The sequence below is a fragment of the Pyrgilauda ruficollis genome, unplaced genomic scaffold (genome assembly GCF_017590135.1).
Source record: "Pyrgilauda ruficollis isolate IOZ18807 unplaced genomic scaffold, ASM1759013v1 scaffold29, whole genome shotgun sequence".
NCBI classification, from domain to species: Eukaryota; Metazoa; Chordata; class Aves; order Passeriformes; family Passeridae; genus Pyrgilauda; species Pyrgilauda ruficollis.
Window position 1 is genome coordinate 6459597 of NW_024524266.1, and position 14223 is coordinate 6473819.

Genomic DNA, 14223 nt, shown 5'->3' on the forward strand with positions numbered 1-14223 from the left:
TTAAGACATGAGTTAACTTTGGTGGCCAGACAAAACTAAATCAGGAAGCAGAGCCTCATATATCAAGCAACTCTGGAGGTGACCTATGAGTAGAATGACACCTAAAACCATCTGCATTTAATTTAGGACAAGAAAGAACATCCTCACACAGATACCAAGCAATGCAGGAATTGCCACTTTCAGGAGTTCAGTTAGACCTTTCCCTCCTGTACTCAGCAGAGTGTGTCTACAAAATTATCACAGTATTAATATTAATTTTTTTTTTACTACTCTGAATTATCTTCCTAGTGGACATTTAAGATGACAAATTTGAAATGCACATATGCAACACATGTTCCCTTCTGGCTGTCTAACCAGGTGCTTTCTTATACTCCCAGCATCCCTTTTATTTGTCCTACAACATTTCCTGAGAAAAGCCAACACAGCATATTGCTCTGGTTTGGCTCAGAGCTGCTTGTGCTTTTGTTGCGGTGTGTTTCTCACGCTTTAACTTGGTTAAGTTGTAAATTGGTTCGTTCCATGTACCCCTTTATTTGCAATGGTTATGCCCCGGTTCTCCCTCTCCTTGCTTTTAGGCGCCCTCCTGACCGGACCCAGGACCGGGAGAGTGCCCCAGTGCTGCTGGTGGTGCTGGCCACAGCTAGCAGGGACGTCTGGAAGGGGTGATCGTCCTTCCCCTCCAAGGCCAGCCGCTGCTGCATGCTTTTAACTGGGAGAGGACAGCAGTATTTAGCAGGCTGGTGCCATTGATTCTACATCAGCTGGGAGATGAGCTCTCAGCACTGCTTCATTAAACAAGTTTCATTAAAATGACCCTCTCCCTGACTTCAGTATGTGAAGGTTGGCATTCTGAGGTAGGCGTTGCCCCTCCTTGGAAACTCCCAGGTGTGGGATTCCAGGTTTTTAATTGCTCTTGCTCAATGTGGCCCAGAGAAAGGACAATGAGCCTCTACTCCAGGCTGCTCTGATGTAGACTTTCTCAGAGGACATGAACTACTTCCTCAATTTCTCAGTGTCTGGCAGAGATGTGGAACTGGATGAAAACCAGCTGGCTGAATTTCAGACTAAATACAGATGGCAATGGTGCTGGCTGGCAGTGGTAATTACATTAAAGAGTTGGCAAACCCAGTAAAGTTTTGCTCATTTGTTGAAATTAAGAGAATCACTTGCCCCCTCTGCAGACTGCCTGCAGCCTCAAGCTCCCACCAAAATGTGTGTGTATTTGCACCATGGGCTGTGGTGGCAGAGAGCATGTTCTACCAACCACTCATCAGAAGCATTCAATCCCGAAAACTTCCTTGCTGGACAGGTAATTAGAGTGAATGTTAGCCCTTCTGACATTTCAGATTCATAAAAAAAAGAAAAGCTGTACCATGTGAAGTAATTGTGAAGTAATTAGCAATTCATGGATGGGAGAGAAAGGGCACTAACTCAAATCACAAGATGTGTAGGTTTGAGGCTCTGGTTCACAAGAAACGTAAAAGGACCAACTGCCTTTTTACAGATGTATGCTGGGGATCTCCTCTGTCAGCGAGGTTTCATTTGCATGAAGAAATGTACTTTAAAGCACTGCCTCAAACCTTGGTCTGTTGTATACATACTGAGTGCCAAAGCTACTAAGTCAGTTATTCTCTGTAAACTCAACAAAAAATTGATCACTTATTCAGTGAGGAGACTGGGCAGCTTAAAAAGACATTTTACAAAAAGCATAATGTAAAAATGTGAAAGAACCTGGCAGATTGGGCAATCAGCTTGGAAACAGGATCCTACCCTTAGCCTGCACCACTTTTAATACACTCCAGTTTTCAGTGTTTACTGGCAAAGGAGGTAATTTACTATTTTGGAGAAATGCATAATTTCTCTTACCAGAAAGTCAATCTTGCAGCTGAGGCAAGTTTCTTAACAAAATTTTGATTGAAACTGATATGTTCCTAAGAAATCTATCTTTGGCAGTAAATCATCATTTCCTAATAAAAAGCATCATGTCACAGAAAAATTCCTAGCCAGATCAAATAAGAGTTTCAGTGATCCCAAATCCTCCTTTTTTCTAATCAAATGATAATATTCAGGATGTTGACCCACATGGTTATAGCTTACCTGACCTCATGTCACCCTGTCCAAACACAGTTTAAAAGACTTCTCTGAAGTTGCAGCTGGTGAAAAGGGCTTTCTATCCCACAGAACATAACAGTCTATTAGGAGCCAGTGAGATCTATATTCTAGATTCTAATGAGTCTTTCAATACTAATAAAGTGAAAAGTAACTATGGTTAGGGTCCTTAGCATTGGGAGTTTTTTCTTAATACATCATAAATGCTGGTTTTGGGTTGCTAAAATCCCGTGACCAAGATTGACTAAGGTGCTTGTACCATATCTATTTAAATGACAGGAATAGAGATGAGAGAATAACAAGCTTTTAAAGGGATTTTTAAATGGGTCTTTAAGTCAATCTCCCCAGCTAGGCAGACAAGGTAACTCTGTTTCACTAACTGAAATCAATTATTTCAGATCTGTAGAGACAGTGATGGAAGCAGCAAACAAGGAAAACAGAAACCTCAGTCCATAAAGGGAACTGTAAAACTCCTTCCATCTGAAGGTTCTTCAAAACCTGCACTGACTCCAGGAGATTTGAGATAACACAATGTTCTCAGCATCAGTTCTGTGGCTGAAAATCTCTTCTTCAGCTACTCAGAGATCACTGACCTTCAAGGAGTAATATACAGCCCTCCCAATTACATATGCTTCTTTCTGGGAGTAGGTCTGGGCTTTTTTTACAAAACATTAAAGAGATAATTTGGTACTTTACTTGACTTCAGTATAAAATATGACACAATGTTGATTTTAAAAAACCCTTTATTTATGCCTAGAAAGCATGAGAAACATATTCAAAGTTTTTTAAAGAGGCATGGCAAGGTGGTGGAAATGTTTTTAAAAAACAATTTCTGGTAAACTACAATAAAAAAAGAAATTTTTTATTGTAGTTTAAAAGAAATTCATTTATTCAGCTCCCTCCTTAGGCTGTGCCAAGACACACAGACACCACAATAGGCTGAATTACTGAGAACAAATGCAAAAGTTAATTAATATCTTAATTTATTGAGAATGAATAGGAAGTAAACACAAAAGACATTTTCAAGAATTTTGAACTAAAGAAAAATTAAACATCTGCTGGATTTGCATATGCCACAGAGTTACCAGGAAGGCTTTTTCTCAGGAAGTCCTGCATACACAGCAGCTCTGCTGAGGCCTCACAGATGAACCTGCCAGGTATTTACACCCCATGCAGAAACATCAGCAAAAGGAATGATTCTCAGTTACTCAAGCAATCACCTAACAAGTGATTATAAATTCTGAGCAGGTCTCTTTGCTAACCTGTAGGGTTTTATGGAATCAAGGCAAAACAAACTTGGTTTACTGATAAAATCTTCTAGGGTGAGTAATTTCTGTAAGGCATCTCTCTCAAGAATGCCAGTGTGTACTGAAAAAGCAGGCCAGCTTACACTGACACCCATAGCACTGGCAAGGGATGCCAAAATACCCTGCTTCTGCATTAGCACTGAATCCATAAGGGAACAATATCCAGCTGCCAGCAGGCACAGCATCCTGAGAATGTCTTATCCCAAGCAGCACAGACATGTTGCTGCTCCTTCAGCCTGAGTACTGTTTGTCAGCAGCCAAAGGCAATGTTTGGAGACATTTGTGGACAGTAGGATCCAGGGTCATGATGGCCATTAATAACAAGGAGGCTGGGTAAAGCAGAAACACTTGGAACGATGGAAGCTGAAAATATTGTTTAAATGTCTGGGTGGAGGGCTGTTCTCCTGTTTAGTCTGTTTACATTCAGCAAGTTTTGCTATATCCTGCTCTGGTGAATTACTCAGAGATGTAATAACAATTGAAAAAACACTTCTTTTACAATTTTTCCACTTTTAACAAGATGTTGACAGATATAAAAAAGGACAAAGATATATGAAACTCATTTAATGTGCATTAAATTCAACTGTGGTGTCTTTATTTGCCTTCAGAAGCCTGACAAGTTGCTGAAACTTTCACGTAACAGACAGGGTGACTAATCCATCTAAACAAAATGTGAGGTTTAGACAGTAAAAACTCCATAGATTGGACTGAGTCCTAAAACACAAGTTATTAAATCTCCAAACATTCCTAGAAAAAATTAATTCCATTCCTTTTGGTTATCCCTTTTAAGCATGGATACCTGGTGGGGTGGGTGGGGAAGAACAGTCCTGGGCACCTCTGCAGAGAGAGTAACCCCAGAAACCTAGACCTTGGGGCAGTTCAGTGCACATCAGTGCTACAGGAGAGGGTTTGAAATGAAATCTGCATCGAGGCAGCTGCATCTCCTCATATGATGTATCTGGTAATCAGCTTTCCTGCTTCCCCTCTGATGTCCTGTAGCCTGGTTTTGTTTTCTCCTCACAACAGTGCAGCTGGACTAGTTACTAAAAAAGCCCACCACAAATCCCCCAAAATAAGCTGAAGGAAGGCATTCCTTTCAGGCTTGAGAGCTAGGGACCTACCTGGGTGGGTGTGTGCTCCCAGGCTTTTGTGTAGCACACCCATGCTCACAGTGAGGAGTGTTTGTCATGGACCAGCTGCCCAGAAATGGAAAATACCCTCTCTATAGAACAAGCTTGCTGTGAAAGGCATGTCAAGGGAGGTTAATTCTGACTGCAGGTGACATGGAGGCCACTGTTCAGGGAAGGTGGTGGGGCTCAATTCTGGTGTGAGCACAGCAGGCTCATCCTGATGGAGACTAGAAGCACAAGGCCTTCGATTTTTCTTTCCAGAGCTAAAAGCTGAGCATCAGCCTGAGCAATACTGTCCCCCCAACTCCTGAGGCTGCAGGAGATGCTGGTGCTGCTGCTTCCCACAGGAAAACAGCCACCTTTCAACCACTGTGCCAGGCTGATGGCCCCCATGGCACAAACCAGCAATCCTGATTGCTCGTTCCCTCTGCTGCCGTGCATTAAGTCTGCTCAGCAAGTACCTGAGTGGCAGATGATCCTTAATAACTCAGAAGGGCAGAGAAAAGTACACCAGGACCAACCATGGCCAGAAAACCTGACAGCTAAGATGCCATATGCTGCTACTTGGGCTATTTTTGCCTAACATTTGCTGTTGGCAATTAGTAAGAGCAGATATGCCTTTCTTTTCACTCTGCTGAGATAACCTGTTCAGAATGTGACTCCTTCCAATTTCCTGGACCCTTACTGACCAATCCAAATTTCTTCTAAAGGAAGGAGAGAAATACAGGTTCTACTGTTTGAAAAGTGATGGGGTATTTTCCTCTCAGAGGGTGCTCCTAATATTTTATAAGTGGTGAGTGCATGTACAACATCTCTATAACTCAGAATAAGACAGTGAGAGATGGGAGAAAAAGGATAAAAGCAGATGGGATAAAAAAGGACAAAAGCAGTATGTTTGAAACATCTGAATTTCAAATAATAATAAGAAAAAAGGAATTAAAATTAGGAGAATCAGCATAGTGATTTCTAAAAATACTTGGTATAAGTAACCAGATAGTATGAGCAAGGCTGAAAACCAGGAAGTAGATAAATTTAAAGAATGATGAATGAGTACAAAGTGATGATCTTTACTGGCAACTAGTGAGCGTTAAAAGGAAAAGTCCACTCAGAAAACTCTTCAGAATAAAAATCAGGTATATCCCCAAACCCACTAACTGAATGGAGCATAAATGCTACTGTGCAAGGTAGACACAAAAGAAAATCCCTGAACAGAAGATAATAGCAGAAAATAATATTATCTTGAAGTGCTCAACTGGTGCAGCTCTGTAATTATTAGAAACAAAGGTCAGCTGAAATAAACCACAGCTGTAAGGAAATAAAAAAATAATGCATGCAATATAAGAAAAAAATATGTTTGAAAGATCTTTGGCAACAGAGAATTTAGTGGAATAAAGACCAAGTCCGGGTTAAGGATTTGTATCCATCACCAAAAGGACACTCTCACTTCTCAAGGCACTGCATCAGACCACTGGTGGAGCTCTGAAAGTGTAACTGCAAAGATCTGCCAAGTCTGGGTGACACAGCAAAAATCTGGCTTTGGTGAATTTTCAAAGCAGTTTATCATTGTTAAAATCTGCCTCAGTAATGAAAAAATGTGAGGAGAAAAAAGCCAGAATGTATTTTAACTCTCAAACTGCTAAAGAGAAACTTTCAACAGAGACGACCAAAGTCATGGCACCCCTAAGGGAGGAAAGATGAAAACTCTCAGTACACCAAAAATTTGTGAGAGATAAAACATTTTTAAATGCAGGATGTGGTTAGCCTTTTCTGGTGCAGAAGAGCACCTCACAGGCCCTATGAAGATCAGTATCTGGCAAACACACTGAAAGCAGAGCAGGTTTTGCACAGAATGATGTTGCTTTGCACTCTTATCTGAATGAACAACTACAGAAAAAAAACACAGCAATGTAATGACTGACTAATTACGATGTAACCAAATGTAATTAATTAATAGGACATTAAATCATTAAATCCTTTCCTTAATGACTCCTCCTGCATGTGGCCTCAGTCATATATCATGTAATTCTTGTAACAAATTAGAAGTTTGGTGCTTGCAATGTAATAATACAGGAAGCCACTGGATGTATCAAACCAATGCGTCAGGGCACATTCAGTTTTAGAAACATTAATACAAATATTTTCCATAACCAGTTTTAAATCAAGAAAATAATAATCACGCATTTTAACTCATCAAACAAATAAAATTGAAAATAATAATATTTTCTTCCTGACAACTATCTAAACTAACTTGGAAATGGGGATGTTAATTTTTACAGTGGAATTTCAAAGTTCCACTTTTCTGCTAAACTAGACTTACAGTGAGGACATCAGAGTAACCAGGTCACTTCTTCTGTCACAAATTCCTGGATTTGAGTGCATGTTTGTGAAACTGGGATATCCATGCTGAGTTTTACAACCATTTTTCCAGAACTTCTTTTCCAGAAGTGAACTCAAAATTAGATGCACAATTACCTACATGCAATTTCACAGACACTTTCCAGCATCTCAGTATTTAGACTTAGTTCAAATGGCTCTGAATTACAGGTCAACTTCAGGTCTGGGATTAAGGCCCAGCCCATAAAGCTGATTAGTGTCCAAACAAAGGAATACAACCATATCCGTAAATCCATGTCACGTGGAGTTTGCAAAAATCCAACTGATCAATAGCACTGAAGCATTTATGTATTTTAAACAATGGCTGTTTTCCTAAGGTTAAAGAAAGAAAAGCATACCAACTGACTTGCTTGGGCAGTGCTGGGTTTATGTGCTTTGTAAATTGAGAGTACAAATGCAGGTAAATAACTGGATCATGTTATACAGACCACATTCTGCACTGGATGGTGAAAGTGGGGAGAAAGAAAATTGGAGAAAAGATGCAGTCCTTTAAGTCTTCCGTTTTTTCTCAGGAAAAAAAATCCCCAAAACTGACAAAACCAAATCAAAACCAAAACCTTTCAGTTGAAGAGATCTGACTTATACTGAAGTCAAACAAAAAAAGATAGAACATATTTTTTAAGCTGAAAATAAATTCCTAGACAGTATATCAGCTCAACAACATTCTACTTCAAAAAGTACGTATGAGACTAAAGAAATCTCATATGCAAAACTAAGACCTGATCACCAAATATGTACTAATTTTACCTTTGTCTCTGTTCTTCTCCTTTCCTAAAGAGTCCAGTTTCTTTCTCAGTGACTTCTTCCTCTTTTGTCCATCTGCAAGTGGCAAAAAAAAAAAGAAAACAAAAAAAAGGAAGTAAGTGAAGAGAAGTAACCCTGAACAAAGTGCTGCACAAGCTGTAGGAACATGGAGTGAGATGGTCACAGCACTGGGGATCAGGAAGGGTGTGAGACACATTTCACAAAAGCTGGGGACTGTCACAGTCCTCTGGCCCAAAGGAGTATGGCTTTGCTCACGCAAACGCTGAGGCTGTATTGGGGAACACAAATGTATCCCCTGCATGCTGCTGGGCACATTTACACATGCGTGGTCACTGAAGAGTTAACAAGGGAGGTTTTTTGCTGGATGCTCTTAAAAGCAAAGCACCATAAACCTAAAAGGTTTATGGTTTATCCTAAAGCCTTCATTCATGGTCACAAGGCTGTGATTCAGGTGTGGAACTAAAGGTAGTATTTGGAAAGGGAGGATTCCTAACCTCCAGGATAAAGCTCTTCATACCAGCCATACCAGCTGGGTGATAGCTGACCACCTTCACATGACCCATCTGATCTGAGCTCACGCTGGGAGCTGGCAGTTGAGTACAGCATGTCCAGATTGGTTCAGATGGATTAGAGCCTCAGAAAAATTTTTGTTCTGACAACCGATATGTGGTCCAAGTTTTCATTTAGGTATTAAGGACCAATGGTTTTAAGCAATATCAGAGGCAGGTTCGTTCTTGAAACAATTAAATCAAAAGGTTGGCTATCATTATTTCCTTCAGCAGCATCTTTTATAATCAAATGTCAACAAAACAGGATTTTATTTATTAGGTCTCAACAAATACCAGGGATTAAGTCAGGGGCCTGCTTTAACTTGTACCTTTGGAATTTTTTAAGTTCCAAAGCAATATAAAGGGTCTACCACAGGGACTGATATGCTAACATAGACACTGCTCTAGATAAAGTTTAATGAACATGTACCTTTTCCCTTACTGGTTTTGTAATATGGCAAAAAATCAAAAATGAGCACACCATATCCATTTCACTTTTAGGGCAGGAGAGTCACCAAGTAATGTGTCTCAACACATTTTTCTAGTCGTATAAGCCAGTGTCTTAAGTAAGTCTTAAGTCTTTTATAGCAAGGAACATACCACAAAGGAGTGAAGTGGATCTTTGTTAATGAACTCTCATCTTTGCAATTAGGGGTCATGAGAGAACACAAGCTACTTCTCCATACTTGTCCCTCAAATCCTTCTGAAAACCAAGTCCAGAACATTACCCGATAGACTGCTCAAAAATTCTGACTTTTTTATAGCAAATTAATAGTATTTTATTTTAAAAATAACATTTCTTTTTACTTTTTGTAATGGTGGTTGAACCGACTCCACTTGCACTCTGCAGTTATTTCCAGGATACCACAGAATCACAGAATGGGTTGGAAGGGACCTCTAGGCCCTTCCTAGGAGATCATCTAGTCCAACCACCCCCCAGAGCAGGGTCACTTGGAGCAGGTGACACAGGAATTTGTCCAGGTGGGTTTGGAATGTCACCAGAGAGGAAGAATCTGCAACCTCCCTGGGCAACCTGTTCCAGTGCTCTGACCTCCTGAGTGTAAAGAAGTTCTTTGTCATGTTGAGGTGAAAATTCTTGTGTTTTAGTTTATGGCCATTGCTCTTTGTCCTGTTACTGGGCACCACTGCAAGAAGTCTGGTGCCATCCTCTTGGCACCCATCTTTGAGATATTTATGTGGACTGATGAGATCTCCTCTCATTCTTCTCAAGCCTAAACAGGCCCAGGTCCCTCAGTCTCTCCTCATAAGAGAGATGCTCCAGACCTTCATCATCTTTGTAGGCATTTGCTGGACCCTCGTCAGTACCAGATTGTCTCTCTTGTGCTGAGGAGCCCACAAGTGGACAGAGCACTCTGGATGTGGCCTCACTGAGGGTGAGAAGATGGGCACGATCACCTCCCTTGATCTTCCTGAGGCACCCCAGGATAGCAGCAGCCCTCCTGGATGAAAGGGTTCCCAGCACCCCCAACTCGGATATTCAGTTCCTGTCTCGGTGTACAATTGCCAAGTGCTGGTTATGCCGACTCCCCTTTTCCCACACCTGCTCTGGTGATAATTCATCTCTCTGAAATAAGGCTGACTGGATGGATAAGATATTCTGGGGGAGAGTTCAGCAGTATAATGGTGGTAATTCATTGCCTGATATGGTCTAGGATTAGATTTTCCTTTTTTCTTAGCCACATGACAAGGCTATAATTCAAAGTCATATTCTGATTGATGAAAAGCCCAGACTTTTCATACCTTCTGGCATTTTCTGTTGTTATGATTGAGTTTTTAAGAGAAATTCTTTCACCTCTTGGCAATGTGAATAGTTGGTAGCCTGCTTACATACGCCTGACAGTACAGTTTGTTTTTATAAGGTTCTCTGCTATCGTTGTGTTTTGGCCTTATATCTATAATATCCATGTTATAAATTCAAATTACTGCTTCACAGACCCTTTTTGATAGATGATTTATATTTCTTTGGAGTCACAGAGCTGTATTCTCCAAAAACTCATTTATTGATATTCTGACATCCCACTGAAGTCTACTGAGACATAAAAAAATGAGAGAAAGAATCAAAATTTGATGTAAAATGCAGTGTTTTGCTATGATCATTTACATTTACAGCTTACCCCTAGAGAAAAAGAGTTACATATGAAAATAAGGCTGAGAAGAATCTCAGTAAAAAGCTAAAGCTCAAAAGATCTGCCAAGAGGTCTGAGGTCAGTTCAAGTTCTCATCCTCCCCAGCAAAAGACATGATAAATTACAGTCTCTCCTCTGTACATATAAACATGTTTTCAAATGACTGTTAATACAGGGCACATCAGGCATGAACACTGCTGAAATATTCATAATGTGTTTAAAGACTTATGCAACCCCAGCAGTTTTGCATAGTAAATGAATCCCATCCACAATAATAATGCTTAGTATTTATTAGCTACAGTGTAGTTTTGAAAATACAATTAATATCCAAAACATTATTGAGAAACAGGCAAAGTATCATTACCCACGCTTAATACCTACTGTATGTTTTTTAACTAATTAGCAAATACTTGTGCAAAACAGTATTGTATCAGTCTGAAGCACTATTAGATATGGATAGATTGCTATTTTTAATTTTCACTTTGGAAAAGTCTAAACCACATAGTGATAAAAGCTGTTGGGCTGTTGTTCAGCCTTTTGTGTCAATGAATTGTCAATTTATGTCTTCTTTCTATAGATCAACAATACACTGCTCCTTCAACAGGTTCCACTCAAGAACATTAGCAAGACTAGAGAAGCACTCAAAGGACAACTGTCACAGAGAAGGAGGCTGTGTGGTTTTTTCCTTTGCTAACCCATTCTGTTTTCCTGAAGGACACCTGTGCAGGCAGCTGTGCAGATCAGTTTGTTTTTCGGAAATGGACTTGATCTGTACAGCACTTACTAATTTATATGCTTGCTGCATTTTTCACTGCAATGCATACATCACTCCCTAGGCATCTATTTATTAAGACTAGCACAATGAATATTTAAAAGACCAAGAGTCTAGAATCAAACTCCTGAGTGCACATTAAATTGCTATGTGACCTGTTTTTCCAAAGTGGTGAGCACTTCCAGGTTCAGTTAATGCCAAAAAGTCTTTTCTATTTGAAAAATTAGGTCATCTCTTTAGGACTCTGCCAGTGAACCACACAGCCTACAGAATACAAGATTATTTGTACTGATCTACCGACTTTTTACAAGAATTGAACAATCTGACTTCTAAGACTATCAAATAAATCAAATTAAATATTTTGGGTTAAAGTTGAAATTCACCTGCAGTGTCATCACTAGCACAATTTTTTAAGCATTTATACTATCAAATCCCAGATTCTCTACAGACCATTTGCAGGCTTAGATTTCTCTCTAAGTGAGACCGTGGTTCTACAATCTAGGTAATAAGAAGTCATTTCCACACTGTGGATATATAAACTTCAGCTTTAACAGTTAAAACATGAAAAGAAAGAAAGAGAACTTTGTACATTTTTAAACTTGTTGTTCTGTTGCTTTGCACAAGACCACCTACCAACCACCCACCTTCTATGACTGAAAGAGAGAGTGCAGCATGAAGCCTGTTACTATTCACTTCCAGTACTTGTTTATTCAATATACATTTATGGAAATGAACAAGTCTGTTTGGTAGGTAGAAGTGTTACTCAGCATAAGCTAAAGCATCACAAATTAGGTATAGGGAATTAGCTCAGAATTATAAAGTTAGTGGCACACAAAGTTAATACTCAGGAAGTCTTGGCCAACAGTTTCAGATTATATCCCTTAATAGTTAATATCCTTTGAAACCTTAATCCAATATGCTTTTACTAATTAATAAATTATGCAGTTAAAAAGTACAACAGAGCCCAAGCTTTGTACATAATTTCTGGGACAATACTATAGTATTGGGCTTCAGGTAATGAAAAAAAATACCCTCTCAAATATGCTTGAAGTGAATCTGTAACAAAAATAGGATTCTTCAGCACTTTCCTTATACATGGACTGGTGGATTATCTATAAGAATGATATTCCTTTTATGTTACTTACATGCAAGGACTCTTTTTATCACTTTTTACTCAAAAACATAATTCATAAATTCATACAAATCCTTCAAACTAATTTAACTCGCTTTTGACATAAGAGATGATATGCTGCTGACAGGGTTGGAGAACAAAGAGAACTTACCATTTATTGGCAAGTTCCTTTGCTTAAGAGAAATGAGTTTCTTGTCTGTTTAGGGAAGAATGTTTGTCAAGTTTCATAATTAAGGTTTATTTTAACACATTATAAAAAGAGGACCTATCTCAGAAATTATTATCAGACCCACAGTTCAATTATAAAAACAGAAATGGATAAAAAGGTTGATATTGTGAGATTTCTAAACTACTTCTTCATAGTAATTCTAATTCTGTTCATGGCCATTTTTCTTAATAGCCACTACTAATTGGATCTAACAGCACTTAAAGAAAAAAAAATAAAATATATCTTCTAAGATTGCAATCAATTCTGTCTTAAAAATTACTACCAATGGCACCACAAAGCACAAAGTTAGACCTCTCTTGAGCACTCTTTGGTTCACTCATCCAGAACAACTCATTGCCCAAGTGCCAGCCTCCCACAGCCAGCCTGTGTGCCAAATGTCAAGCTGCAGTCTCTCTGGCCTGTGCAATACTGCAAGCAATTGAGAGTGTCAATCAGAAAACACTGCTAAATTCTGTTGACAGAGCACAATAAAGGCAAGACTGCACTTCATTCATTGACAGTTGCACAGTGTTTGTGGTTGCAGACGCTTCTTTGGGTCACTATACAAAGAAAATTTACTTCTGAATATGCACTTGGGGCTGCTCTGCTGAAGAAGAGGGTGCTGGTTTTACTTAGCCATTTCTGTGACTATAAAAGTCCATCTTGAAATATTTATTTTTAAAAACGTGTTGAAATGCCCTGTCCCCATGCAGTAACTTCCAAAGCACTGCCAGCTGCAACACAGATGGAAGATAAAATTCAACCAGAGAAACAGGATTTTAGCACACAAAGCAATATGAAAAGGGGAAGGCTGAGCCTTCAGGTATTTCTTATCACACTCTTCCTTTGCCTCAGCCATACACACACAAGACCTCCATCAGTGATGCAGATTACTGTATTTATTCAGAAGCTTTGGTCTATTGTCCCTTTATGGTCTATGTTCCACACTCTATTTCACTTTGACTTAAAGCAGTCATGACCTTCCAGGTGACATCTGGCTGGTAGATGCTCACCTCAACCCACAGCACCAGGTTCAGGCTGCTCACTAAAGGCACCACACACACAACAGAGGCAGCTTTCCTCTGATGCTGCTTCCTGTGATGCAGCAAACAAGCTTCAGCATTCCCCTCTCTGAGAAGTTCCTGAAGAATGTGCTTATGGCAGAACGAACAGCACGAAAAGGGCAGAGCTGAAGTCAAAGCCGGTTTTTCAGGAGAAGGGACATCCCTCCTGTTGGGCTGTGCACAGGGGGACAGGGCTGGACAGGAGCAGCACTTGAGCCAAACCCTTCCCGGGGCAACCGTGAGAAACCAGGAGAGCTGTGGGGAAAGACGACTGCGCAGGAAACAACGTTCTTAGCAACACACGGTGCATACAGCACAACCAGCTGAGGAAACCCACAAGCAGCAGACAAAAGTGTGCTTTTAATTCACCTCTTCCACATCCCAGCAGCTCTTTGATAAACTGTGGTTAGTGCATCTTCTTCCGACCAAGGCTTCACTGCCTCTGGGCTAAGGCACTACTATTGTTAAAATGAAACACAGACAAATTACAAAGCCCAGCTGTGCAGGTTTTGAGTGATTCAGCTGCTGAATGTTTAAAAGCTGCACTATATACAATTTCTTTACTGTTGAACAGTAAGAATTTGGTGATACTGGTAGACAAATTAAATTATTTATCTAGAACATATGCATAAGTTTCCATGGAACTC

At 39.8% G+C, this 14223-nt stretch overlaps 1 protein-coding gene across 1 annotated transcript in view; it reads right to left on the reverse strand.

The window, feature by feature from the left end:
- Nucleotides 1-14223, reverse strand: part of ARHGAP6 (Rho GTPase activating protein 6) — a 314111-nt gene that overhangs the window by 33461 nt on the left and 266427 nt on the right. Inside the window, exon 3 of the mRNA XM_041472498.1 lies at nt 7688-7759. Coding sequence (XP_041328432.1) covers nt 7688-7759 — 72 coding nt within the window. The remainder of the gene's footprint in view (nt 1-7687; nt 7760-14223) is intronic.